The following is a 17,290-nucleotide window of genomic DNA, read 5'->3' as shown; positions in this document are numbered from 1 at the left end:
GAGGAACAACCTACCAAATCCAAAAAAAAGAAAACCCTTAATGATGATGACTATGAGTTATTCCAGAAAATGAAAACACGATTGGGTTCTGGTCCATCCTCCACTGTTGCTGTCACTACAGCTTCAGGTATGCTATTTGACTCCTCTTCATCCTAGATAATTGACTCAGGGCCCTCCGAGCATCTCATAGGTAACAAAAATTTACTACACTCAGTGTCTCCTTGTCTTTCACAAAAAAATGTTACCATAACTGACGGTTCTCAAACTAAAGTTCTAGGGAAATGATCCACTTCCGTTACACCATCACTTCCACTCACATATATTATGTTTGTTCCTACTTTTCCTTTGAACCTTTTATCTGTTAGTCAGCTCACAAAATTTTTTAAATGCTCTATCACCTTTTCACCTACTTCTTGTGTTTTTTAGGATCTTGTAACGAAACAGGTGATTGGTGGAGGCCATGAACAAGGAGAGCTCTACTACCTAGATGTGCCTCAAATAAATACTGTTTGAACTAGTGAAACTGAGACAAGTCTATGGCACAACCGGTTGGGACATCCATCCATACAATCTCTTCATCATCTTTTTTCTACTCTTAAAGCAAGGCTAGAATTAAATTGTGAAGTCTGTCAAATGAGCAAACACCAGAGCACTACATACTCACCGCATTCAGAACTTAAAAGTGTTACCCCTTTTTCATTGATTCATACAAATATAAGGGGACCCTTGAGTTTCTCAAATATTTCCAAAGTCAAGTATTTTATTACATTTATTAATGACTATACTCGTACCACTTGGGTATTTCTTTTTATAGAACTTTTTGAAATACCATCCATATTTAAGTCTTTTCATGTTATGGTACTCACTCAGTTTTGTCAGAAAATAAAAGTACTCCGGTTTAATAATGCCAAAGAATATACTTCTAGAGATCTTGACTCCTTTTGTCAAGAAAATGGCAATATCCATCAGACTTCGTGTGTCTACACCCCTCAACAAAATGGTGTTGAAGAACGGAAGAACTGTCATCTTCTTGAGGTAGCCCACAGTCATTCTCACTGCATGTTTTCATATAAATAAGCTACCTTCTTCTATTCTAGGTAATAAATCCCCATAATCTAAATTATTGCCAAATGATGACCCTTTGGACTTCCCTTGAAAGTCTTCGGGTGTCAATGTTTTGTTCATATTACTTCCCCACAGGACAATAAACTCTATCCAAAAGCTATCAAATGTATTTTTTTGGGATATTCTCACACACAAAAGGGCTATGTTTGCTATAATCCCACTCTCCAACGTTTACTTATGTCCAAAGATGGCACTTTATTTTAGACTCTTCATATTATTCTAATAGTACCCCTCCAAGTCTCTCTTTAGTACCAGGTTCTCCTCGACTGGTTGTGCCCCTTGATATAGAAACGGCTCACAACCCAAACACACTGGCTGGCACCACACCTGCTGAGCTCATGGATCCCACCAAGATAAGTCCATCTTCCCCAATTGTTTTGGCTCAAAATATGATACTTGTGCAATTGCCTTGAGAAAAGAACCCAAAACTTCCACTAGGACTTCTACCTCTCACCCCATTTCCAATTTTGTGTCCCACCATTGTTTATCACCTCTATGTTGTCAATTTATTTCATCTATTTCCTCCATATCAGTCTGAAAATCCTATCAGGAGGCTCTCAAACATCTAGGGTGGAAGGCGGCAATGGACGAAGAAATGCTGGCACTATATGAAAATCAGACATGGGCTCTCGTTCCTTTGCCATAAAAAAAAAATCCTATCGGTTACAAGTGGGTTTTTACGATGAAACATAATCCAGATGGATTTGTTGCTCATTTTAAAGCTCACCTTATTGCTAAAGGCTATACATAGTGTTATGGTATTGATTATGAGGAAACTTTCTCTCCAGTGGCCAAAATGAACTCGGTACGTATTTTATTATCTCTTCCTGCTAATTCTTCATGGCAGGTATATTAGCTTGATGTGAAAAATGCTTTTCTTAATGGGGATATTAAAGAAGAGATTTATATGCTACAACCCCTTGGTTATGTGGTTGAGGGAGAGTCGGTAGGTCGATTAAAGAAATCTCTTTATGGTTTGAAACAGTCTCCTCAAGCGTGGTTTGAAAATTTTAGCCAAGCCCTCTTATGGGCTGGATTTCACAGATGTTTGGTAGATCACTTCGTATTTGTTAAAGACACACCCAAGGGCAAGGGGATCCTATTAGTATATGTTAATGATATTATTTTAACGGGTAGTGATCTCGTAGGCATCCTAGAAACCAAAGAAAAGATATGTACAGAATTCAAGACAAAAGATCTTGGACTAAAATATTTTCTAGGAATTGAAGTACTACAATCCTGATATGGGATAATACTATCTCAAAGGATGTATGTCCTTGATCTACTAGAAAAGATAGGAATGATGAGGTGTAGACTAGCAAATACTCCGATGGACTCAAAAACAAAATTATGTGCAGGTATTGGAGAAGATGTGGATATTGGAAAATTTCAAAGGCTTGTGGAAGATTTATTTATCTTTGTGTAACAAGGACAAATATATCATATCAAGTAAGTGTGGTAAATCAATACATGCACAAATCACAAATCAGCCAAAAGCAAGCTTTGGAAAGAATATTACGATATTTGAAAGGAGCTCCAGGAAGAGGGATTCTCTATAAGAACCATGGTCACTTCAATTTAGAAGGATTCTCAGATACAAACTAGGCCGGATCTCTGGATGACAGAAAATCCACTTCAGGATATAGTACTATGATTGGAGGGAACTTGGTTACATGGAGAAGCAAGAAATAGAATGTAGTTGCACGGTCTAGGGTAAAAGCAGAATACAGAGCTATGGCACACACAGTTAGTGAACTTCTATGGATCAGATCTCTTCTCACTGAATTGGGTTTTATAAAGAAGCTCCATGGATCTATATTGCGATAATCAAGAGGCTATACATATCACATAAAATCCGATCTTCCATGAGAGAACAAAACACATTAAAATAGACTGCCAATTCATACGAGAAAAATTTCAAATAGGCATATTATCTCTTAAACATATATCTTCACAGAGTCAAGTTGCAGACATTCTCAGCAAACCAGTCACTCATAAAATTTTGTCCACCATCAACAACAAGTTGGGCATTTACGATGTTTTCTCACCCCCAGCTTGAGGGGGAGTGTTACAAGGTAGGTTCCACCAAGCTTGCACGACCTACTGGGACCCACAAGATAGCCACAAGCCGACCTCTTATCCTAAAGGTCACGTCCTCATAAGAAGGAGTTAGTATTTGAGTTATGTTAGACTTCTAGATTACTTTGAGTTATCTTATCATGGTAGGCTTATCTTAAGAGTTAGAGATTGAATGTAATTAGGAGAATGAAGTGTAATTATACATGGACACTACCACATCCTCTTCTATAATTAGAGAACCTTATACACAAATTATAATTAAGAAAGGGAGTTTAAGTTTTTCTCTTTCATGTGAAAAAACTCTTCTTTCCTTAACCTCTCTTTCCTTTATCCGTTTTCTCTCTTCTTCTCCTTACCCGAGAGCACTCTCTCTCCTGTTTCTTTTTTGTTCCTCATTCCTCTTGCACATGATTTTATAAAAGGGTTCCTAAATTCAACATGAAGCATAAAATTCATACCAAGAAAATTTGTGGTAGACATCATAAGGAGAAGAAGTAGTTATACCAAAGGGAAGCTTCATGTAGATATCTTGATGTAGATCACCATGAAGAAAGGAATTCTTCACATCCATCTGATGCAGTGGCCATGATTGTGAGGCTGGAATAGCTAATATGGTTCGAACCATGGTCATCTTGGCATATGGAACAAATGTATCCTCATAATCAATCTCATATTCCTGCTTGTTCCCCAGGGCTACGAAGCAATCTTTGTGTCGATCCAAAGAGCCATTTGAACTCATTTTTACATAGAAAACCAATTTACCCCCTAGAGGCCTTATAGCAGGGGGGCAAGTAACAATATCCCATGTGTGATTCTCCTCAAGAGCTTGAAGTTCTATTTGCATTGCCTTTTGCCAACACTCATGTGCCATTGCCTATTTGGGGAATAGAAATAGACGATAAAGTAGACGCAAGAGAGACAGTGGAGGAGAAACTAGACCTATCAGGGGGAAAGAAGGGCAAGTAGACCGGCGAAGAGTGGGTGAAGCAGGAGCATGGGGAGGATCAGGAGCAGGTAGATGCACAAAACAAACACAATCGAATGTCTGAAGATTAGCATATGACGGAGAATAATCAAATAACTTAAAAAATGGAGAAACATGATGCAGCATAGGAGAGGACAAAGTTACCATATTTTGGAATTTGTATTAATGTTAGTTGTATAGATATTTATATGTATTTAGTTTAATAAGTTATATGGGTTAGATTGTAATTAAGCCCATGGGCTGTCTTGTGTAACTTAAACCTAATCTTATGTTTAAATAGAAAAGAGAAAGGAAAGAGGAGGACATTCTCCAATTTTTAAGAATTTTGTTCTTGGTTGTTCCATCAACCATCATTGATGATCTTTGCTGCACTCTCCAACAACATGTTTGACAAGTTATCAGAGCCAGAGTGTTGTTCTTCCAGAGTCTTCTTTCCTCTACTGTGAGGGTGAGTTTTTTTTTTCCGCCAAGAATTTTGTCGTGGATGATTTTTTTTTCTGTCGAGAGTTATGCCGAGATTTTTTTTCTCCGCCATGGAGAAGAGGATGACGACATTTCGAGTTGTTTAGCATCGTTTCTGGTGACATTTTCGAGTTGTTTTGCATTGTTGCCATAGAAGAAGGAGCCTTTGCCCAGGAAAAGTCTCTGTTTTCTTCTGAGTCGTTTGGCGCGTAGAGGACGACGGATCCTAACATTTTTAGCGCCATTTTTGGAGATGAAGGAGACATTTTTCGAGTTTTTGGAGCCATTTCTGGTGAAGAAGGACCTTTTCCAGGGAAGAAGGAGCTTCTGTCGTTGCCGTTGCCGAGTGATTTAGTGTCGTTGCCATGGACGAAGAGTTTTGGCACTCTAGAAACATTAGATTTTCCTAAGTTTGGAAAATCTAATCAAGCACCGGCCCGACCGCGCCTATTCAACCGGACCGGGCAGCCCAACCCAAACCAGCCAACACCAGTAAATAAAAAAACTCAGGGTTGGAGTTCTGAGTTTGGACTTTGAGTTGGCATTTTCAGTAAAGAGGGTTTCAATTTTTTTTTCATAAAGTTTGGTGCCTCAAGGTTTGCCCTCGGATTGTTGTGTCTCTGCGTGGATTGATCATGCCATCTGACAAGTTAGATGTTTTACCTATTCGTTTCATTGGTAAGAACTACTCTACATGGGCATTTCAATTCCTTTTATTTGTTATGGGAAAAGAGATATGGGGTCATATAGATGGACGTGATCCAACACCTCGAGAGGCCACAACTTTGTCAAAGTGGATAACCATGGATCCTCGGGTAATGACCTGGATAATTGGCTTTGTTGAGCCACATTTCTTCTTAATTTAAGACCCTATAGAAATGTAGGTGATATGTGGAATTACCTCCACATGATTTACAACCAAAATAACATAGCTCGGCGGTTTCAATTGGAGTATGAGATGGCTAATTTCACACAAGGCAACCTATTTATTGAAGAATACTATTCTAGGTTTCTCAACCTTTGGGCTGATTATGCCGAGATCGTTTTTGAGAATGTTTTAGTTGTTGCTCTCTCTGCTGTTCAGGCCGTGCATGAGAAAAGCAAGAGAGATTAATTCTTGATGAAGCTCCGTTCAGAGTTTGACGTTGCTCATTCCAATCTAATGAATTTTCATCTTGTACCATCTTTGGATACATGTTTGAGTGAGCTTCTAAGGGCCGAACAACGTCTTGCCGCTCAGGCCGACATGGAATATTGGGCTAATACTGATGCCCCCATTCCTGTGGCATATGCCACACAAGGGAGAAATCAGGGTAGGGACATGAAATTTGTCCAGTGCTTTAACTGTAAAGACTCTGGTCATTTTGCTCGGGATTGCACTAAAAAGTTTTGTCGATACTGCAAGCAAATCGGTCATCTTCTCGTTGATTGTCCTATTTTCCCAGCAAGGAAGAAGGGCACTGCTTATCATGCCTCCACAAGTGCTTCTAATTCTTCTATATTGCCTCCTGCCATGCCAGTTGCTCCAAATACTGTTTCTACAGTCTCCACAAGTCTGAATACACTTACTTCTGAAATGGTACAACAGATAATCATTTCTGCCCTTTCTACTTTTGGCCTCTCAAGTAAGAATGAAGTTTCCACTCGGCCATGGTATGTTGATTCTAGAGCTTCTAACCATATGACCAACACTGCTATTTCTCTTTGCAATGTCAAAAAGTATGATGGAAATCTGGAAATTAACACTGCTGATGGTAGCTCTCTGCCTATCAGTGTTGTTGGTGATCTTTCTCCTACCTTATCTAATGTTTTTGTGTCCCCTGATCTCTCCACAAATCTTATTTCTATTGGTCAATTGGTTGATGATAATTGTAATGTTTTGTTCTCTCAATCTGGTTGTGTTGTGCAGGATCAAGCGTCAGGGAAAATGATCGCGAAGGGGCCTAAAGTAGGCGACTCTTTCCCATTCAAGTTTTTCTCTCTACCAGTATTCCTTGTGCTCCTTTAATTTCCTTTGAATGTAATGTAGTTAGTTCTAGAACTAAGATGTGGCATAGACGTCTCGTCCATCCAAACTTTGATGTACTTCATACCATGTTCTTCTCTTAATCTTTCATTTGATTGTTCATCATGTAAACTTAGCAAAAGTAAAATTGTCCCTTTTCCTCATCATGGATCTCATGCGACACAATGTTTTGATATTATTCATAGTGATGTTTTGGGAATTGCTTCTGTTGTTTCTCATGACATTATAAGTACTTTGTTACCTTTATCAATGACTTTAGCTGTTTTACTTGGGTCTACTTCCTACAGGCTAAGTTTGAAGTTTTTGTCATCTTTCAACACTTTCTTGCTCTTCTTGAGACTCAATTCTCTGCTAGCATCAAGGTATTGCACTTTGATTTTGGTAGCGAATACATGTCAAATGAGTTTCAAGATTTTCTTCAAAGCAAAGGTATCATTTCTTAGCATTCGTGTCCTTCGACACCGCAGCAAAATGCAGTTGCAGAGATAAAAAATTGTCATCTTCTTGATGTGGTACAAACTCTTTTACTTGATTCATCTGTTCCTCCTCGTTTTGTGTGTGAAGCGTTGTCTACTTCAGTTCATTTAATCAACCACTTGCCTTCTCCTCTATTGCATCATGTTTCTCCATTTTTAAGTTATTTGGTCATGCTCCTACATATGCGGATCTTCAGACATTCGATTGTGTTTGTTTTGTGCATCTACCTACTCATGAATGACATAAACTTACAGCCCAATCCGTTAAGTGTGCTTTTCTTGGTTATGCTATATTGCAAAAAGGCTATATTTACTATGATCCCCATGCTCATCGTATACATGTTTCTCGGAATGTGGTTTTATTTGAAAATCAATATTTCTTTCCCTCTCATGTTGCACTACTATCTGCATCTTTATCTATTCTGCCTAGCTTTTATGAGCTCAGTCCAACTTCACCTATGCCCCCTCATGATCCTGACCTGGCGCCTGCTCCTGATCCTTCTCCTGCTCCTGCTTCCATCACTCTTCGTCGATGTACTCGCACTTCTCGCCCCCCAGATAGGTATGCTTTCTCCTCCACTACCTTACCTATGGCTACTTTATCATCTATTTCGATTCCCTCTTACTACAAATAGGCAATCACACATGAGTGTTGGCAAAAGCCAATGCAAATAGAACCTCAAGCTCTTGAGAAGAATCACACTTGGGATGTTGTTACTTGCCCCTACTATTAAGCCTCTTGGGAGTAATTAGATTTTCTCTGTAAAGCTTCGATCGGATGGTTCTTTAATCGCTACAAAGCTCACCTCGTAGCTCTCGGAAACACGTAGGAATATGGGATTGGTTATGAGCATGCATTTGCTCCAGTTGCCAAGATGACCACGGTTCGAACTATTTTAGCTATTGCTGCTTCACAGTCTTGGCATCTGCATAAGATGGATGTGAAGAATGCATTTTTGTATGGTGATTTATAAGACGATATCTACATGAAGCTTCCCTTTGGTATGACTACTTCTTCTCCTCAGGATGTATGCAAGCTACACCATCTTTTGTATGGGCTTAAGCAAGCTCCCCGGGCTTGGTTTGAGAAGTTTCTTGATACACTTCTTCTCCACCGCTTTACACAAAGCCAGTATGACTCTTCTCTATTCTTTTACAAGTTGACATCGGGCTTAGTCCTTATCTTGGTCTATATGGATGATATTATCCTTACTGGCACTGTTTCTGGCCTGATTATAAGCTTTAGCGGCTTCTACATTCAACCTTCCATTTGAAAGATCTAGGACAGCTCACGTACTTATTAGCACTAGAAGTACATCATTGGGACAAATGTATTTTCCTAAATCAGCACAAGTATACTCAAGATACTATTACCTTAGCTGGTTTGGCGGACACTTCTTTTATTGGTACTCCTATGGAAGTCAATGTGAAATACCGGAAAGAAGAAGGGGACCTTCTTGATGATCCTACTCTCTATCAGTGTTTAGTTGGGAGTCTCATCTACTAGACCACAACTTGCCCGGATATCTCTTATGCTATTAATCATGTCAGTCAATTTATGTCTTCTCCTTGACATCATCATCTTGCTGCACTCCGATGCATTATTCGCTATCTTCGAGGTTCTTCTACTCTTTGATTATTTTTTATTACAGGCTCATCTCTTCAACTTGTTGCCTACAATGATGCTGATTGGGCTGGGTGCCCTGATACCCGTCGCTCTACTACAGGTTGGTGTATATTTTTTGGGGGTGTGCCTTGATTTCTTGGAAATGTAAGAAACAAGATTGTGTGTCTGTTACAATGTGGGACCCACCATGGTGCTTGAGCTGGTGGGACCAACCATGAGGACGTGGGACACCAAGAAGAGTCATCACCCAAGCAAACACGAGTTAAGGAATTAAGAAGCACAAGCTTAAATGAGTTAGAAGACTTGAAGATCAAGTGGGACCCACAAATATCTCATGAGCTGTCAACCATATCAAGATGAGCTAGATGATCATGAGGGACCCACAAGGATAAGGCCATGAGCTGGCCTCCTCCCTTATATTCATGTGAATGAAGAAAGAGTTCTAGTTCAACTCATATTAGTCTTCTAGTAGATTGGTTTGAATAGACTTATTTTTATGGTCCTTGACCATAGACCTCATCACTCGACGAAGTGAAGGATCGTCAAGGGGAGGAACGAACCAGGGTGAACAGTCTTGCCTGGTCGACCTATATTGCTGAGAATGGATAGAATGAAGGAATTAGTGGAGAGAAGAAGTCAGGCTCATCGAAGGGAGACCTGAACCTTGGGTTTGTCAAGGAGAACGCCGATCCTAGGTTCATTAGAGAAGAACACTAATCCTGATTTGGGTAATATTTGACTTGCCTTCTTCCCTTTCGTCAGCCCTCTTAAAGGCTAATCACCCCAAGGACCTGATTTAGTGTTTTTACAATACTGCCATTGCTGGCTTATATGCTACCACATACTGAATTAATGTAAACATATAAATCCTAAGTTATTTGGATGATCCTCTGAGTCACCAACTCACCCGCGTCGCCTTTGGATGACTCGTTCGGCTATCGAGTCCATAACAACACTCCCCCATGGGAAAAGAGCTTGTCCACAAGCTCGAAGGTTGGATAGATGTGTTGGAATACTTGTAGGTCTTCCCACATGGCTTCCATGGCATATGTGTGTGACAACTGAACTAGTACTTCTTTCCTTTCTGCATTATGGCGAGCATTCAAAAATTTGATGGGAGTGAGCGAAAATTTACCGTCTTCAATCGGCGGTAAGGAAGGAATGGAAGTTGGTACTAATTGTTTGCAGGGCTTGAGTAGAGAGACATGAAAAACATCATGAAGCTTGGACTCTGGAGGAAGCTGAAGCTGAGAGGCGACTTGCCCCACTCGCTGGCTAATTTTGAAGGGTCCAAAATACTTTGGAGAAAACTTGTGCCGATTGCCTGTAATGGAATTTTGACGGTAAGGCTGGAGACGGAGCCATACAAATTTGCTCAAAGTGTACTGAACATCGCGGTGACCCTTGTAGAAGTTAGGACCCCTTGAGAATGTCTCTAGGTTAATGTGGAAGAAGAAGGAGAGAAGAGAGAGAAGAGGGATAAAGGAGAAGGATGTCTGAGAGGAGAGTTTGGATTAAGGGAAGGAGAGAATGTGTCAAGAGAGAAGAGAGGGTGGCTGGACGTTTTTCCAAAGAGAGGAGAAGGATTGAATGCCTTACCTCTTAGCTAATGCTCTTATTTATAGTGTTACAAAGCCCTTAGGGTTACAACTCAATAGATTAAAAGACATACTAAGACAACGTATTTACATCTCCATGCCATCCTTATGGAACATATCATAAATAACCACTTTGCCACTCCTTTGATGTGTGGGCTTCTAGCCTTGAGCTTGTGGGCTTGAGCCCATCTTCCAACACTCCCCCTCTAGCTGGTGGAGAAAATACATCATGAATACCAAGCTTGCCACCTATATAAGATAGAACTTTGGACGTTACTGGTTTGGTGATGATATCAACTAATTGCTCTTGAAATGAAACATGTTTAAGAGAAATTATTCCTTCTTGAAACTTTTCCAGTATAAAATGACAATCCACTTCAATATGTTTAATTCTTTCATGGAAAACTGGATTTGACATAATGTGAATAGTTGCTTGATTATCACAATGTAGGCCCATAGAACCCCTCCTTTATAAAATCCCAATTCAGTAAGAAGCGTCTTTATCCATAAAAGTTCACTTACAGTGTGGGCCATAGCTCTCAGTATTCTGCTTCAGCACTAGATCTTGCAACCATGTTTTGCTTTTTGCTTTTCCATGTGATCAAGTTTTCCCCAACAAGGGTACAATACCTAGATGTAGATTTTCTATCATTGGGTGATCCAGCCCAATCTGCATTTGAGAAGCCTTCTATATTGCAGTGACCATGTTTTTTATATAGCAATCCTCTTCCTGGAGCACCTTTTAAGTATCATAGTATTCTCTCCAACGCTTTCCAGTGAGTAATTTGTGGTTTGTGCATGAATTGGCTTACCACACTCACAACATATGATATATCTGGCCTGGTTACCATGAGATAGATCAATTCCCACAAGTCTTTGATATTTTCCAGTGTCAACATCTTCTCCGGTTGTGGCACACAATCTTTCATTCGCATCCATAGGTGTATCAGCTGCTCTACAACCCTTCATTCCTGTTTCTTCAAGAAGATCCAAGATGTATTTTCTTTGAGACAATACTATTCCATGATTTGACTGAAGGACTTCTATACCCAGACAATATTTGAGCTTACCCAAATCTTTAGTCTTGAACTCTTTACATATCATATTCTTCACTTCTTGTATACTATGAGCATCATTTCCAGTCAAGATAATATCATCAACATACACGGCCAATAATATCTTCCCTTTGATAGTATCTTAAACATATACTGAGTGAACAACCGAGCTCCTATGAAAGCCAAATCGTAGAAGCGCTTGACAAAATTTATCAAACCAAGCCCGAGGGGACTATTTAAGCCCATATAAAGATTTCTTTAATCAGCACACGGATGCCCCCTCAACCACATATCCTGGTGGTTGGACCATATAAATTTCTTCGTGTATATCACCATTTAAAAATGATTTTTTTACATCGAGCTGATATACTGGCCAAGATGAGTTAGCAGCAATAGAAAGGATGATACTTACCGAGTTCATTTTTGCAACTGGAGAGAAAGTCTCTTCATAATCTATCCCATAGCACTGAGTATAACCTTTTGCTACCAAGCGTGCTTTAAGGCAAGCAACCGGTCCATCTAGGTTGTGTTTCACTAAAAAAACCCATCTGCAACCAACCGGTCTTTTACCTTTTTGGAGCGATGCCAATGTCCATGTTTGATTTTCATAAAATGAATGCATTTCTTCATCCATAGCCGCCTTCCATCCTGGATGCTTCAGGGCCTCCTGATAGGATTGTGGTATGGAAACAAACGAAAAGGAAGCAAGAAACTGAACACACTGAGAAGATAAGTGATGAGAAGACATAAAATTGGCAATTGGATGAGAAGTAGTGCAAGAACGGGTTGCCTTTCATATTGCAATAGGCCGAGTATCAAATTCATGCCCAAACATAGGAGGAAGATAAAGACTTACCTCAGGTGGATCAGACAACTCGACAGGTGAGGGGACTGTCGGTGCTTCTGGGGGTTGAGTAATATTTTCATGAAATGACACAAGCGGACATGGAGTGGTAGGAGTAGATGTAAACCCTAGAGGAGCCTCATGTGAGGAGTAGAAGTGTCTTCAAAAAAAGTCACATCCCGAGATACCATCAACCTTCGAAGCGTAGGATTATAACAAATATATCCTTTCTGAGTTCGAGAATACCCCCAAAAAATACACCTCAGAGACCGAGGATCAAGTTTACTTTTATGTGGTGAAGTATCATGAACAAAACATGTGCAACCAAATAATTTAAGAGGATGAGAAAATGGATCTTCACAATGAAACAAAACAGAATACGGAGTTTGATTTCTAGGTACTGATGAAGGTAACCTATTAATGAGAAAGCATGCGGTAAGAATAGCATGAGGCCAATAAAAGTAGGGTACCTTCATGGAGTAGAGGAGGCCCCGAGCAACCTCAAGGAGGTGACAATTGCAATACCATTTTGTTGAGGGGTATAGACACATGATGTTTGATGAAGAAGCCCATTACCCTCACAATATGATTTGAACTCGTTAGACAAATATTCCTTAGCACTATCAAATCTAAGGATTTGAATTTTTTTCCAAATTGCATTAGAACCATTGCATGAAATTTTTTAAAAATTGAAAGAATTTTTTATCGTTCTTTAAACAAAAACAACCAAGTCACTCGGGTAAAATCATCCACAAAAGTAACAAAATATGGAACCTGAGAAATGTTAGAGACCTTTAAAGGGCCCCATACATCATAATGTATTAATTCAAACATAGCAGTACTAGTTGTTGTAAGACGAGGAGAATATGTACTCCTAACATGCTTACTTAATGGACATGCCTCACAATTAGAATTAGACAAAGATTTAAGAGATGGAACTAAAGAACAAAGTGACGAGATAGATGGATGACTAAGACGGTTGTGCCACATTTGAGCCTCAGATGTAGTGGATGAAATAGCAGCTATTGGTGGAAGATTAAAATAATATAAACCCCCTTTTTCATGGCCACCACCAATCACCTGTTTCGTAGTTAGATCCTGAAATATACATGAAGATGGTGAGAAGATGACAGAACGATTCAATTGTTTTGTTAATTGACTAACGGAGAGCAAATTTAACGGAAATTGAGGAACAAATAACATATCTTTGAGAGGAATAGATGCAGTAAGAGAGGAGGAACCCTTGCCAAGCACCGTGGTTTGGGAACCATTAGCGATAGTGACCAATTTATGAGGAAGACATGGAGACAATGAATGAAGCATGTGTTTGTTACCTGACAAGTGATCGAAAGCCCTGGAGTCAATGATCCAAGAGGAAGGGGTTGAAGTGGAAGAAAGCATACCTGAGGCAATGGTAATGGTAGCAGTAGGGCCTGGTGGAGTAGAGGACTGATCCAATAAGGATTTCAGCTTCTAAATTAAAGCATATTCTTCCAAAAGAGATAGTCACATTCCCTGAATGAGAATCAGTCTTGTCCTCTTTTTTCTCAACATTAACTGAGTCTGGATTGTCTGTCACCCAATCAGGCTTACCATGGAGTTTCCAACATGAATCCACATGGTGGTTCTGACCACCACAGTAAGTGCACAATCGAGGCTCAATGCGGGAATGGGTCAGACCCGTTTGACCACCTCTATTGCGGCCTCCTCTTGTATTTCTACCACGTCCTCGAAATGGGGATGATATACCCCAATTACCAGAGAACATAGCTGATGGAGCATCAATCGGAGAAGGAGGAGATCGATCAGGAATCCATAACAATGTTGCATTGATGTCATCAAAAGAGGGAAGGGCAAAGGAACTAAGAAGCTGAGTCTTAACCACCTTTAGATACGACTTAATATTGGTAAGGCAAATAGTCGATGCCAAGGCCTCGCGCTGTTTTTCTTGGACAACAATGTCGATAGAGTATGGTTGAGAAATTTTCCATTATTGGAGAAGGCCACGAAATCGGGCCAGAAACTCATGAATATTATCTCCTTGTTTGTTAGCCAACATACTTTGGAAAACATCATATACTCCTTGCAAGGAGGCGGTACTAGAGTAGAGCTTAGCACATGTGTCCCAAATATCCTTCAAAGTTTCCAAGTGGACCACATTGTTAGCAACATGCTCTTCCATGTTATTAATAAGCCAACTGGTAACCATGTTATCATTTTTTACCCATTTATGGTAGACTTCATCTTCTTCATCAATAGGAGGAGGGATTTTGATAACATGATTGAGAAGGTCACGAGTAATGAGAACCCTTCGTACTGATTGTGACCAACTGAGGTAATTGGAAAGACCTCTTAGTGGAATTGTAGTAATTTAGAGTATGTCACTCTTATTACTCATATGTCCACTCTCCATGTTGATGCAAATCAACTAGTAAGGTCAATTGTCATAGGGGCTCAAATAACAATTACACAACGAAATTTGAAGCACCCATAGGCCAATTTAGCCACCAAAACTAACTAGAGAATATTTTCAAGAGAATAAGCACCAAATCATGGAAAAATTGGTGCTTTTGTCAAGTGATAAAAAAAACCATCCACTACTCAACTTCTCTTATATTTATCAAAAAAAATATAGAGAAGAGAATAGATGCAACTCTTATCCTTAATCCAAACTCAACCGCAAAACCTAGAGCAACTTTAGACAAGGCCTTTCTTGGCAAACCGAGAGCAATTTCTTGGCAAAAGAAACTTCAACTCATGGGAATACTTCAACAAAACAAAAGATTCAATTGCTGAAGTTAAAACACAATAAATAATAGAGATAAGTGAGTGCTGTAATTTCATCAAACATATAACGGGCATCCAACAACATGATACACTCCCATGAGTAACATTTGATTATAGAATTGACAACAACATATGCTAGAATCCCATATCAACAATGTGTGATTCCCATTACATAAAGGTAACTGAATCCAAATAACAAACCAAAAAAAAAAACCGTTGATCAATCATGTAATTGTGCTACAAGACGATCAAGACTATAATATCATTTTAGTCATACATGATAGATCTTCATAATGTTTATGAAGATTATCTTGCCTTGACATGAATCAGCAATTCAAGAAGAGAGGAAAAAAATTGAAACCATAAAGAGAGAATATGCACACAAAAAAAATGAAAATTCACCTATCTCTTCATGGAAGAACTCCTTCTATACACAACTTCTTGAATGGATGACATAACTACTTGAATAGGGATTCTAACCTCCAAGGTCTGATACCATGTAGAAGTTAGGACCCTATGAGAATGACTCTAGGTTAACGTGGAAGAAGAAGGAGAGAAGAGATAAAAGAGGGAGAAAGGAGAAGGACATTTGAGAGGAGAGTTTGGATTAAGGGAAGGAGAGAATGCGTCAAGAGAGAAGAGAGGGTGGCTGGACGTTTTTCCAAAGAGAGGAGAAGGATTGAATGCCTTACCTCTTAGCTAATGCTCTTATTTATAGTATTACAAAGCCCTTAGGGTTACAACTCAATAGATTAAAAGACATACTAAGAATGTATTTATATCTCCATGCCATCCTTATGGAACATATCATAAATAACCACTTTGCCACTCCTTTGACGTGTGGGCTTTTAGCCTTGAGCATGTGGGGTTGAGCCCATCTTCCAACAACCCTGATCATAATAGTCCTTCATGCATGCTTGAGCTTTTCTTAGGCGTTGGACCGCATGCAACAATTAATCGCGACCCATAAGAGTTTGGTCAACCGTGTCCACTCTGGTGGACCCCTTAGCATACGAAAGCAACCGAGGGGGAGCTCGGCCATATTGTTTTTTGAATGGTGTCTCCTATAAAGTCGTGTGGAACGATGTGTTGTAGCAATACTTTGCCCATGGAATGCATTGCACCCACCTTTTAGGGCTGTTCCCCCACAAAACACCTTAAATACATCTCAATGGTGTGGTTCACCACCTCAGTCTGGTCATTGGTTTGAGGGTGATACGTGGAGGTATATTTGAGTTTCGTACCACATAATCGGAATAGGTCTTTCCAAAAGTTACTTGTAAAGACTACATCATGATCATTGACTATGGATTCCGGAATGCCGTGGAGACAAACAATATTCTCAAAGAACACTTGGGCTACGGTTGCTGCTGTATAAGGATGCACCAAAGGAATGAAGTGTGCATACTTTGAAAATTGGTCAACCACCACAAAAAGAATAGACTTTCCCGATGCCTTAGGGAGACCCTCAATGAAATCCATAGAGATGTCTAACCATACCTGGGTGGGAAGATCGAGTGGTTATAGTACCCCGACTGGAGTTAAATGGTCGGCCTTGTTCCGCTGACACACCGGACAAGCAGCCACATACGTTGCAACTATGGATTTCATACCTGCCCAATAAAAATCCCCGTGGATCTGCTGTAATGTTTTCTGTAGGCCTTCATGAGTGTTATCATGATAAGTTGATAATATGACAACCACCAAGGGAGAAGTGTGAGATAAATATATGCATTGTTTATATAGAATAAGGTTGTCATGAAGTACCCACGTTAGCGCCATCTTGCCCTCTACAATTTGTTGGGACAACTCCTTCAGTTCGGATGTGCTCTAGTTTTCCTTTCGGATGGACTCAAGTAAGAGAGGTTTCAGTTGACTAATGGCAGTTGTTGGAAGATGGGCTTAAGGCAAGAAACTCACACGTCAAAGGAGTTGCACATGTGTGAAATATGATACTTCACTTAAAGATGGCATAGAGGTGTAAATATGTGTTCTTTGTATGTCTTTTATTTCATCAAGTTGTAGCCCTAAGGGCATTGTAAAGACTATAAATAAAGGCATTGGCTAAGAGGTAGAGAGCATTGAAGCGCTCTCCACTCTTTCCACAAATTCTTCCAGTCCTCATTTTCAGTTTGATGCAAACCTCTTCTCCCTTAATCCAAACTCTCTTCTTCCACATCCTTCTTCTTCTCCTCTCCTTCTCTCTTCTTCCTCGTTGATCTAAAG

At 39.7% G+C, this 17,290-nt stretch overlaps 1 protein-coding gene across 1 annotated transcript; it reads right to left on the bottom strand.

Moving 5' to 3' along the window:
• Positions 1-11,534: 11,534 nt before the first annotated feature.
• On the bottom strand, positions 11,535-15,962 carry LOC137946568 (uncharacterized). Its single transcript, XM_068792908.1, has 13 exons — positions 15,789-15,962; positions 15,487-15,553; positions 15,342-15,379; positions 15,155-15,246; positions 14,956-15,025; positions 13,788-14,216; positions 13,070-13,726; positions 12,778-12,854; positions 12,290-12,437; positions 12,129-12,223; positions 11,846-11,981; positions 11,705-11,794; positions 11,535-11,606 (listed from the first exon to the last, which is right to left on the bottom strand). Exons 1-13 carry the CDS (start codon positions 15,960-15,962, stop codon positions 11,535-11,537), a joined length of 2,145 nt encoding a protein of 714 aa, XP_068649009.1.
• Between the last annotated feature and the right edge of the window lie 1,328 nt (positions 15,963-17,290).

This window comes from Aristolochia californica, unplaced genomic scaffold (assembly GCF_029961685.1).
Source record: "Aristolochia californica isolate CCGP_79_NKW_82.1479 unplaced genomic scaffold, dmAriCali1.0.hap1 SCAF_12, whole genome shotgun sequence".
Taxonomy (NCBI): Eukaryota; Viridiplantae; Streptophyta; class Magnoliopsida; order Piperales; family Aristolochiaceae; genus Aristolochia; species Aristolochia californica.
This window is presented reverse-complemented; position numbering and strand designations above follow the sequence as displayed.